Below are 11803 nucleotides of genomic sequence, written 5' to 3' on the forward strand. Positions count from 1 at the left end.
TGCGTGCAATTCTGGTCTCCTTCCTATCGAAAAGATGTTGTGAAACTTGAAAGGGTTCAGAAAAGATTTACAAGGATGTTGCCAGGGTTGGAGGATTTGAGTTATAGGGAGAGGCTGAACAGGCTGGGGCTGTTTTCCCTGGAGTGTCGGAGGCTGAGGGGTGACCTTATAGAGGTTTACAAAATTATGAGGAGCATGGATAGGGTGAAGAGGCAAAGTCTTTTCCCTGGGGTCGGGGAGTCCAGAACTAGAGGTTATAGGTTTAGGGGGAGAGGGGAAAAATAAAAAAGAGACCTAAGGGGTAACTTTTTCATGCAGAGGGTGGTACGTGTATGGAATGAGCTGCCAGGATGTGGTGGAGGCTGGTACAATTGCAACATTTAAGAAGCGTTTGGATGGATATATGAATAGGAAGGGTTTGGAGGAATATGGGCCGGGTGCTGGCAGGTGGGACTAGATTGGGTTGGGATATCTGGTCGGCATGGACGGGTTGGACCGAAGGGTCTGTTTCCATGCTGTACATTTCTGTGACTCTATGAGATCCTTCAAGGAAAATTAGTAGTATTCCATTAGCCAAGCCATGAACACTGGGATAGTATCTTGTAAGTGCATTAAGACAAGTAAAGGCACACATAAGCAACAACTAAGAGAATGCCCAAGGGTGATAAGTTTAATTTTGAATTAAATATGGCATGGTTTATGTTTGGTTTCAGAATGTGTATTTTGTGATTTTTAACATTCTTAACGTTTTATCATTGTGACCAGCAAAAGAACAAAGAACAAAGGAAAAGTACAGCACAGGAACAGGCCCTTTAACCTGTGCCAATCATCATGCCCTAACTGAACTCAAAAACAAACCTTCTGTTCCCATTCAGTCTGTATCCCTCTATTCCCTCCCTATTCATGTAACCATTCAGATACCTCTTAAATGCTGCCAATGTGCCTGCTTCCACCACCTCTTCTGGCAGTGTGTTCCAGGCTCCCACTACTCTCTGGGTGAAACACTTCCCTCATAAGTCTCCTTTAAACTTTCCCCCTCACACCTTGAACCTGTGTCCCCTTGTGGGGGGCTTCAACGTTGGGAGAAAGTCTCTGACTATCCCCCCTATCTCTGTCTCCCATAATGTTGTTGATCTCTATCAGGTCTCTTCTCAGCCACCGTCTTTCCAGTGAAAACAACCCTTGTCTCTAACCTTTCTCCGTAGTCAATGCTCCCGAGACCAGGTAATATCCTGGTGAACCCTCACTGCACTCTCTCCAAAGCTTCCACGTCTTTCTGGTAGTGTGGTGACCAAAGCTGCACACAATACTCCAAATGCAGCCTTACAAAGGTTATATTTAGCTGCAATAGCGTTTGCCAACTCTTTACTCCATGCACCCGCCAATGAAGGCAAGCATGCCATATGCCTTCTTAATCACCTGGGCCAACTGTGTTGCCACTTTTAGGGAGCTGCATGCCCAGATCTGTTCCTTGGGGTTCTGCCATTTACAGAATAATTCACACCTAAATTTGATCTTCCAAAATGCATCACCTCGCAGTTGTATGGATTAAATTCCATCTGCAATTTCTGTGACCAAGTTGCCGATCTATCTCTAGCCTGCTGTATCCTTTCACAATCATCAGCAACTCCACCAATCCTGGTATCATCTCCAAACTTACTAATCAGACCATCCACACCTTCCTTCAAATCACTTGTATATACTACAAACAACAGAGGCCCTAAGTCTGATTCCTGTGGAACATCATAGTTATCAGTCTCCATTCTGAAAAGCTACACTTCCACCTCCTTCTTCTGTCTTTTATGACCAAGCTAGTTTTGTATCCATCTAGCCAGCCCACCTCAAATCCCATACAATTTTAGTTTTTGTACTAATCTGCCATGTGGGACTTTCTCAAATGCCTTACTAAAGTCCATGTAATCCACACCACTTATCTCATCAATTATCTTTGTCACCTCTTCAAAAAAATTCAATCAGGTTGGTGAGGCATGACCTTCCCCGTACAAAACCATGCTGCCTGTCACTAACTAGTCTATTTTCTTCCAAATGTTCATATGTCTAGTCCCTCAGTATCTTCTCCAAGAGCTTCCCCACCACAGACATCAGGCTCACCGGCCTATCATTTCCTGGATTACCCCTGCTTCCTTTCTTAAACAAGGGAACAACATTGGCTCGTCTCCAGTCCTCTGGAACCTTGCCTGTGGTCAAAGATGATGTGAAGATATCTGCTAATGCCCCAGCTATTTCTTCCCTTGCCGGAGGAGTGGAGAAGTTGCATTGCTAGTAAGGGAGAATACCACAGCTGTGCTGAAGGAAGGCACTGTGGAGAACTTGAGCAGTGAAGCAATATCGGCAGAGCTCAGAAATAGGAAGGGTGTGGTAACAATGTTGGGGGTGTACTACAGACCTCCCAACAGTGAGCATGAGATAGAGGTATAAAAATGTAAACAGATTATGGAAAGATGTAGGAGCAACAAGGTGGTTTTAATTATCCCAACATTGACTGAGATTCATTTAGTGTTAGAGGTCTAGATGGAGCAGAATTTGTAAGGAGCATCCAGGAGGGTTTTACAGGGCAGTATGTAAATAGTCCAACTCGGGAAGGGGCCATGCTAGTTAGTGTTGGGGAATGAGCCTGGCCAGGTGGTTGAAGTTTCAGTACTTTGGGAATAGTGATCACAGTTCTGTAATTTTTACAATACTCATGGACAAAGACAAGAGTGGTCCGAAAGGCAGAGTACTAAACTGGGGGAAGGTCAACTATAGCAAAATTCGGCAGGAGCTGGGGAATATGGATTGGGAGCAGCTGTTTGAGGGTAAATCCACATTTGATATGTGGGAGGCTTTTAAAGAGAGGTTGATTAGAATGCAGGACAGACATGACCCTGTGAAAATGAGGGATAGAAATGGCAAAATTAGAAAACCATAGATGACTGGTGAAATTGTGAGACTAGTTAAGAGGAAAAAGGAAGCATACATAAAGTCTAGATGACTGAAAACAGATGAAACTTTGGAAGAATATTGGGAAAGTAGGACCAAGCTGAAATGAGGAATTAAGAGGGCTAAAAAGTGTCATGAGATATCTTTAGCAAACTGGATTAAGAAAAATCCTACAGCTTTTTATTCGTACATAAGGAGCAAGAGGGTATCTTGAGGAAGGGTTGGCCCATTCAAGGATGCATGGAGTCAGAGAAAATGAGTGAGATTCTTAATGAGTACTTTGCATCAGTATTCACCGAGGAGAGGGACACGATGAATGTTGAGGTTAGGGATAGACGTTTGATTACTCTAGGTCAAGTTGACATAAGGAAGGAGGAAGTCTTGGGTATTCTAAAAAGCATTATGGTAGACAAGTCCCCAGGTTTGGATGGGATCTATCCCAGGTTACTGAGGGAAGCAAGACAGGAAATAGCTGGGGCCTTAACAGATATCTTTGCAGTATCCTTGAACATGGGTGAGGTCCTGGAGGACTGGAGAATTGCTAATGTTGTCCCCATATTTAAGAAATGTAGCAGGGATAAACCAGGTAATTATAGACAAGTGAGCCTGACATCAATGGTAGGGAAGCTGCTGGAGAAAATACTGAGGGATAGGACCTATTTACATTTTGAAGAAATTTGGCTTATCAGGGAAGATCATGTCTTACCAACTGAATAGAATTTTTTGTGGAAGTGACCAAGTTGATTGATGAGGGAAGGGCTGTAGATACATGGACTTCAGTAAGGCTTTTAAGGTTCCCCACAGTAGGCTGATGGAGAAAGTAAAGTCGCATGGGGTCAAGGTTGTAGTAGCTAGATGGACAGAGAATTGGCTGGGCAGCAGAAGACAGAGAGTAATAGTGCGAGGGAGTTTCTCAAAATGGAGGACTGACCAGTGGTGTTCCACAGGGATCCATGTTGTGACCACTGTTGTTTGTGATATACATTAATGATCAGGAGGAAGGTATAGGTGGTCTGATTAGCAAGTCTGCAGATGACACCAAGATTGGTGGAGTAGCAGATAGTGAAGGGCACTGTCAGAAAATGCAGCAGAATATATTAGATTGGAGAGTCGGGTGCAGAAATGGCAGTTGGAATTCAATCCAGGCAAGTGTGAGGTGATGCATTTTGGAAGATCCAATTCAAGAGTGAACTATTAAGGTAAATGGAAAAGCCACGAGGAAAATTGATGTACAGAGAGATCTGGGTGTTCAGGTCCATTGTACCCTGAAGGTGGCAACACAGGTCAATAAAATGGTCAAGGAAGCATATGGCATGCTTTCCTTCATTGGATGGAGTACTGAGTAGAAAAGTTGGCAAGTCATGTTACAGTTGTATAGGACTTTGGCTCAGGCCACATTTGGAATACTGCACACCATTCTGGTCGTCACATTACCAAAAGGATGTGAATGCTTTGGAGAGGGTGCAGAGAAGGTTCACTAAGATGTTGCCTGATATGGAGGGCATTAGCTATGAAGAGAGGTTGAGTAGATTAGGATTTTTTCATTAAAAAGACAGAGGTTGAGGGGTGACCTGATTGAGGTCTACAAAATCATGAGTGGTATAGACAGGGTGTATAGCAAGAAGCTTTTTCTCAGATTGGGAGACTCAATTACTCGGGGCCACGAGTTCAAGGTGCGAGGGGAAATGTTTAAGGGACACATGGGTGGAAAATTCTTTACCCATCGGGTGGTGTGTGCCTGGAATGCATTGTCAGCAGAGGAGGTAGAGGCAGGCATGATAGTGTCATTTAAGATGTATCTAGACAGATGCATGAACAGGCAGGGAGCAGAGGGATACAGATCCTTAGAAAATAAGCGACAGGTTTAGATAGAGGATCTGGATCAGTGCAGGCTTGGAGGGCCAAAGGGCCTATTCCTGTCATGTAATTTCTTTTGTTCTTTGTTCTCTCGCAGTAACCTAGGCTGGATCCCATCTGGCCCTGGGGACCTATCAATCTTAATACAATTTAGGATACCCAAAACTTCCTCCTTCAATATATTCTCTGGATTATTTGCACTCATCCCTGACTTCAACATCAGTCATGTCCTTGGTGAATACTGATAAAAATTATTCATTAAGGACCTCTCCCACTTCCAGTCCCTCCTTTGTCCTCGAGTGGATCTACTCTTTGCCTTGCTACCCTTTTTTTCTAATATATGCATAAAAAGCCTCGGGATTCTCCTTGACCCAGTTTGCTAAAGCATTTCATGGCGTTATTCAGTCTTCGTAATTCTGCATTTAAGTTCCTTCCTAATTTCCCTGCAGTCCTCCAGGGCTTCGTCAGTTTGTAGCTGCCTAGCCCGATGATATGTTTCCCTTTTCCTTTTGACTAAGCTTACAATTTTGCTTGTCATCAGTGACAAGTGGCTTCAGCGAACATCTCTGGTCTGCATGCACCAAACAACCCCACCACCCTGTGGCCAACTACTTCAACTCTTCCTACAACTCACCCAAGGACGTGCAAATCCTGGGCCTCCTCCACCACCAAATCAAAGCCACCTGCCAACTGGAGGAAGAACGCCTCATCTTCAGAGGGAATGGTCTATGCAGAATGCAGATAGGGGAAGTTAGGGAAATATATTTTTGGTGATGGGGGTTCCTGAAGTTATGGTAACTAAGTCCAAAGGCTCTCCTACTGAAACATCAATCACCTGTCCTGGCTCATTTCCTAATAGTGAGTCTAGTATGGCCTCCTCTCTGGTTGGATTGTCAACATACTGTTTGAAAAAGCCCTCCTGGACACATCTAACAAATCACTCTCCATCCGAGCCTTTGGCTGTAAGGGAATTCCAGTCAATAAGAGGAAAGTTGAAGTCACCCACCACAACTACCCTGCTTTTCACACCTTTCCAGTATCTGACTACATGTCTGCTCCTCTGTCTCCTATGGGCAGTTGGGAGGACTATAGAAAAACTCCCAACATCGTGGTTTCACCCTTCATGTTCCTGAGCTCCACCCATAAGGTCTTACAGCAAGATCCCTCCGATTGCATACTCCCTTAACACAACTGTGATGTGATCCTTAATCAGCAACTCCCCCACCCCTTTTATTTCCATTTCTGTCCCATCCAGAACAGCGATACCCTGGAATGTTAAGCCAGGAGAAAAAGAGGCTGCAGACGTTGGAGAATCAGAATCAAAAGGTGTGGTGCTAGAAAAGCACAGCAGGTTAAGCAGCATCCCAGGAGCAGGAGAGTCGATGTTTCAGGCATAAGCCCTTCATCAGGAATGTGTGGAGGGGGGCTGCCAGATAAATAGGGGGGGTGAGGGATGGGCAGGGAAAGGTAGGCAGAATGGTGATACGTGGTTGCAGGTAGGAGGTAATTGTGAAAGGTTGGTGGAGAGGATGGAGAAGATAGGTGGGAAGGAAGATGGACAGGTAGGACAGGTCAAGAGGGTATTGCCGAGTTGGAGCATTGGATCTGGGATGAGGTGGGGGAGGAGAGATTTCGAAACTGGTGAAGTCAATGTTGATGCCATGTGGCTGTTGGGTCCTGAGGCAGAAGATGAGGTATTCTTCCTCCAGTTGGCGAGTGGCTTTGATTTGGTGGTGGAGGAGGCCCAGGATTTGCAGATCCTTGTGGGATTGTGATGGAGAGTTGAAGTGGTTGGCCATAGGGCAGTGGGGTTGTTTGGTGCGTGCAGAATAGAGATGTTCTTTGAAACCACTCCGCAAGTTGGCATCCTGTCGCCCCAATGTAGAGAAGGCCACATCGAGAGCAACATGTGCAGCAAATGAGGCGAGTGGATGTGCAGGAAAATATCTGCTGGATTTGAAATGATCCTTTGTCCAAGGCCAGAGGAGAAAGAGCTATGGGTGCAGGCTTTACACTGCATGCAGTGGCAGGGGAAGGTGCTGGGTTTAGAGGGTGGGTTAGTTGCAGGGGGTGTGGTCCTAACGAGGGAGTCGCAGAGGGAATGGTTTCTGCAGAATGCAGATCGGGGAGGGAAATATATTTTTGGTGGTGGGGTCTAACAATAGGTGACAAAAATGTTGGAGGATAATGCACTGTATCTGGAGATTAGTGGGGTGGAAAATGAGGACCAGCAGGGTTCTATTCTTGTTGCGGCTGGAAGGATGAGGTTCAAGGGCAGAGGTGTGGGAAGTGGAGGAGATGCGATTGAGGCCATTGTTGATCTTGTGGGAGGGGAAATTGCAGTCCTTGAAATAGGAGGACATCTGGGATTGCTATAGTGGAATTGCTCCTCTCAGAAGAAAATATGGCAAAGGCAGAGGAATTAGGAATAAGGGATCATGTTTTTAATAGGAGATGGGGTGGGTGGAGGTGTAGTCAAGGTAGCTGTTTGAAATAGATATCCGCATTGAGTTAGTCACCGGAGACAGAGATGGAGAGGTCCTGGAAGGGGAGGGGGGTGTTGGAGATGGTCCACGTGAACTTGAGGTCAGGGCGGAAGGTGTTGGTAAAGTTGATGAACTGCTCAACCTCCTTGCGGGAGCACAGGGTGGCACCAATATAGTCAATGTGGTGGAGAAAAAGGTGGGAATGGTGCCAGTGTAATTCCAGAACAGGGACTGTTCCATTGGCTGGGGCTGGTCTGGAGGAAGAGGGAGGATTCAAAGGAGAAGTTGTTGAGGGTGAGGACTGGTTCCACCAATTGAATGAGGGCATCAGTGGAGGTGGACTGGTTGGGTCAGCCGGAGAGGAAGAAACAGAGGGCTTGTAAGCCTTCTTCATGAGAGATGTTGGTGTATAGGGACTGAATTTTCATGGTGAAGATGAGGTATTGGGGGCCGGGGAATTGGAAGCCTTGGAGGATGTGGAGGGTGTGAGTGGTGTCCCAGACATATATGGGGAGTTCATGGACCAAGGGGGACAGTACAGAGTCAAGATATGAGGAGATGAGTTCAGTGGGGCAGGAGCAGGCGGAGACAAACATTTGACTGTGGCAGTCAGGTTTGTGGATTTTTGTAAGCAGTAGAACTAGGCGGAGTTGGAAGCTATGAGGTTGGAGGCTGTGGATGGGAGATCCCTTGAGGTGATGAGGTTGTGGATAGTTTGGGAGATGATGGTTTGGTGGTGAAAGGTGGGGGTCATGGTCAAGGGGGCATTAGGAAGAGGTGTCAGCAAGTTGGCATCTGGCTTCAGCAAGATAGAAATCGCTGTTCCATTCTACTACTACACTCCACATTGTCAGCTGGTTTAATGGTGAGGTTGGGGTTGGAGTAGAGGGCTGCGCGTTGCAAGGGTAAGAGGTTGGAGTGGGTGAGGGGGGTGGACAGTTTGAGGCAGTCAATGTTGCGATGGCAGTTGGAGATAAAGAGGTCAAGGGAGTGTAAGAGGCCAGGATGGGGTGTCCAAAAGGATGGAGTATGTTGGATTCAGGGCAAGGGGGTCTTCGGAGGGTGGGTGCGAGTCACAATTGAAAAGTAAGGGCAGAGGTAGAGGCAGCAGAAGAACACTTCAATATTGCAGCGCATACAGAATTCGTTGACATGGGGACAGAATGAGATGAAGGTAAGACCTTTACTGAGGACTGACCATTCATCCTCAGTGAGGGAGAGGTCTCAGGGGGATAGGAATGGTAAGCTGCCAGTCCTGTCCCTCCTTTAACCATGTCTACATAATGGCAATAACATCATAATTCCATGCAGTAATTCATGCTCTTAGTTCATCTGTCTTACTGCAAAGAACTGGCACTGAAACAACAGGTTGAATAACCTTTTTGTGCTGTAGCCATTTTGATTTGTGTTATATAAACTGGCTTAACTGTATGAAAAATCTAATTGTTGGAGTTTTTTTTGAGAAATTCTTGAATACACAGCTATTTCTGGATAGTATAGAGGCATGAATTCTCTTGGATGTTCACATTGAATATATTAATGACAGGGCAAAACAAGAACATTTCAAGAATTAAAAGCTGAAGTTGCAAAAGAAAGGTCACTCTTGGGGAAATTGCAACATTGATCAGCAGCCAAAATAGCAGAGGCAGTGGGTACATTGAAAATTTTAGGAACAGAACAATAGTTAATCAACTTATTTTAAAAATTTAGAAAATATAAAATGTAACTGCCATAAATGTTACTAATGGCTGTAAATTTATTATTTAAACACTTTATTTTACTATGTATATTACATTTAAGTCTGTAGGAAACTAGAGACCTGGCATGTGGCCTCTTGTGAACAGGTGGTAAACATAAGTTGAAGGAAAAGTTGTGAGAAAAAGTGTAAATTCTTAATTAAAGAATGGAAGGATAAAGCCAATAGTAAATGGAAAGATATCTTATGGGCCAGTTGGAGGAATAATGCATGTGATACAGGAGAGAGGAATGGTCAGCAGATGGAACTCCCAAAAGCTGGGAGATGTTAAAAGCTGCGTGTGAATGGGTAGATGGGAGACGAAAAAGGGAACAGGGGAAACACTGTAAGGACACTAAGGCTGAGGAAGATAAAAAAAAGGTTGAAAGCAACAGCACTGTAAGAAGAATCTAAGTTTGACTCGGGATCCCAAGCCTATGTCTGGTGTACCGACAGTATTTGAGGAAAGGGATGACACTGATAGGGATGAGGAACGGGGATTTTATCCCAGATACCCACTGAACTCCGAACATCCCCTGGTAGTCCCCGCATACCCCAGATTCTAAACTTCCCTTTTACTCTGAAGATGAAGGGTCTGGTATCGTCACTGGGTTCATGGGGGTGAGGTGTGGCCACAGGTTTTATACCTCTTGCAGTGGCAAAGGAAGTTGCTGGGAGTGGAAGGTGGGTTGATGGGAGGTGTAGATCGAATGGGGGAGTTGAGGAGGAAAGGGACTCTTTGGAATGCTGATAAGGGTGGGAATGGAAATATATCTCTGGTGGGGAGGTCTGGCTGTAGGTGGCAGAAATGGTGGAGGATGATGCATTGTATCCGGAGATTGGTGGGGTGGAAGGTGAGGACCAGGGGGTTTCTATCCTTGTTACGGTTGGAGGGTTGGCATTCAAGGGCAGAGATGCGGGAAGTGGAGGAGATGTGCTGGAGGGCATTGTTGACCACTTGGGAAGGAAAATTGAAGTAGGAGACCGTCTGTAATGTTCTGGAGTGGAATTGCTCCTCTTGGGAGCAGATACTGTAGAGGCAGAGGAATTTGGGAGTAAGGGATAGCATTTTTACCGGGAGGGGAAGGGGGGGGGGGGGGGTTGGTATGTAGTCCAGGTAGCTGTGGGAGTTTGTCTTGAAGTAGATGTCTGTGTTGAGTTGGTCGCCGGAAATGGAGATGGAGAGGTCGAGGAAGGGGAGGGAGGTGTTCGACATGGTCCAGGTGAACTTGAGCTCAGGGTGGAAGGTGTTTGTGAAGTTGAAGTTGATGAACTGTTCGACCTCCTCATGTGAGCACGAGGTGGCGCCGAGACAGTCATTAATGTAGCAGAGGAAAAGGTGGGAAATAGTGCTGGTGTAACTGCGGAAAATGGACTGTTTCATGTACCCAACTAAGAGGCATGCATAGCTGGGGCCCATGAGGGTGCCTCTGGCTACCTCTTTGGTCTGTAGGAAGTGGGAGGATTTGAAGGAGAAGTTGTTGAGGACCAGTTCAGCCAATTGAATGTGTGTTGGTGGAGGGGTACTGGTTGGGTTGGCAGGACAGGAAGAAACTGAGGGCTTGGAGACATTCGTCATGGCGGATGGACGTCCATCGTGAAGATGAGGCATTGGGGGCTGGGGGACCAAATGTCATGGAGGAGTTGGAGGGTGTGGGTGGTCTCCCAAATGTATATGGGGAGCTCCTGGACCAAAGTGGACAGGACGGTGTCAAGGCATGAGGAGATAAGTTTGGTGGCGCAGGAGCAGGCGGAAACGATGGGTTGACTGGGGTAGTCAGTTTTGTGAATTTTAGTGCAGAAGGAGAACCGGGTGGTGCGGGGTACTGGGACTATGAGGCTGTGGATGGGATATCCCCTGAGGTGATGAGGTTGTGGATGGTCTGGGAGATAGTGGTTTGGTGATGGGAGATTAGGTCATGCTTGAGGGGGCGGTAGGAGGAGGTGCCCATGAGTCGGCGAGGGCTTCAGTGGTGTACAGGTCCGTTTGCCAAACTACAATTTACAATGGAAATGATTATTACTCACCAATACGTCTTTCTTGCAGCCAACAAGAAATATGGTACTTAAACCCTGTTCATTTTCCATTCGTGCATCCTCTAGCCACTGTCTGCAGCGAAAAAGAATATTGTTGTCTTTTAGAAAATATTAAAGGGAGTAGCCAAAATTGCAGGTATCAGGAATTTAAGTTACCCTGTATATTGAAAATTCATGGGTTACATACTTATTCTCACTTCAAAATTAAAGACTGAGTGATTGTAATTGACAATCTTCAGGTAATGATGGCTGGGAGTGGGGCAAAATTATTCACTTCATAATGGAAGTTGAAGAAGTCAGAAGTAAGAAATCCAATGAAGACAATGTGCAGAGACTGATTGCAAATATTTAAGTTTATATTTAAATGGGTTCACACAGCACTACTGCATGTTTTTATAGAGTCATAGAGATGTTCAACATGGAAACAGACCCTTCGGTCCAACCCGTGCATGCCAACCAGATATCCCAACCCAATCTAGTCCCACCTGCCAGCACCCGGCCCATATCCCTCCAAACCCTTCCTATTCATATACCCATCCAAATGCCTCTTAAATGTTGCAATTGTACCAGCCTCCACCACATCCTCTGGCAGCTCATTCCATACACGTACCACCCTCTACATGAAAAGGTTGCCCCTTAGGTCTCTTTTATATCTTTCCCCTCTCACCCTAAACCTATGCCCTCTATTTCTGGACTCCCCCGCCCCAGAGAAAAGACCTTGTCTATTTACTCTATCCATGCCCCTCAT

The 11803-nt window shown here is 45.8% G+C and overlaps 1 protein-coding gene across 5 annotated transcripts in view; it reads right to left on the minus strand.

Moving 5' to 3' along the window:
* rab36 (RAB36, member RAS oncogene family) overlaps positions 1-11803 on the minus strand; it is an 81271-nt gene that overhangs the window by 15653 nt on the left and 53815 nt on the right. For all 5 annotated transcript variants that reach the window (XM_043716095.1, XM_043716099.1, XM_043716096.1 and 2 more), the window contains exon 8: positions 11047-11128. In XM_043716095.1, the coding sequence (XP_043572030.1) occupies positions 11047-11128 (82 nt within the window). The remainder of the gene's footprint in view (positions 1-11046; positions 11129-11803) is intronic.

This window comes from Chiloscyllium plagiosum, chromosome 25, assembly GCF_004010195.1.
Source record: "Chiloscyllium plagiosum isolate BGI_BamShark_2017 chromosome 25, ASM401019v2, whole genome shotgun sequence".
In the NCBI taxonomy this organism is placed as follows: Eukaryota; Metazoa; Chordata; class Chondrichthyes; order Orectolobiformes; family Hemiscylliidae; genus Chiloscyllium; species Chiloscyllium plagiosum.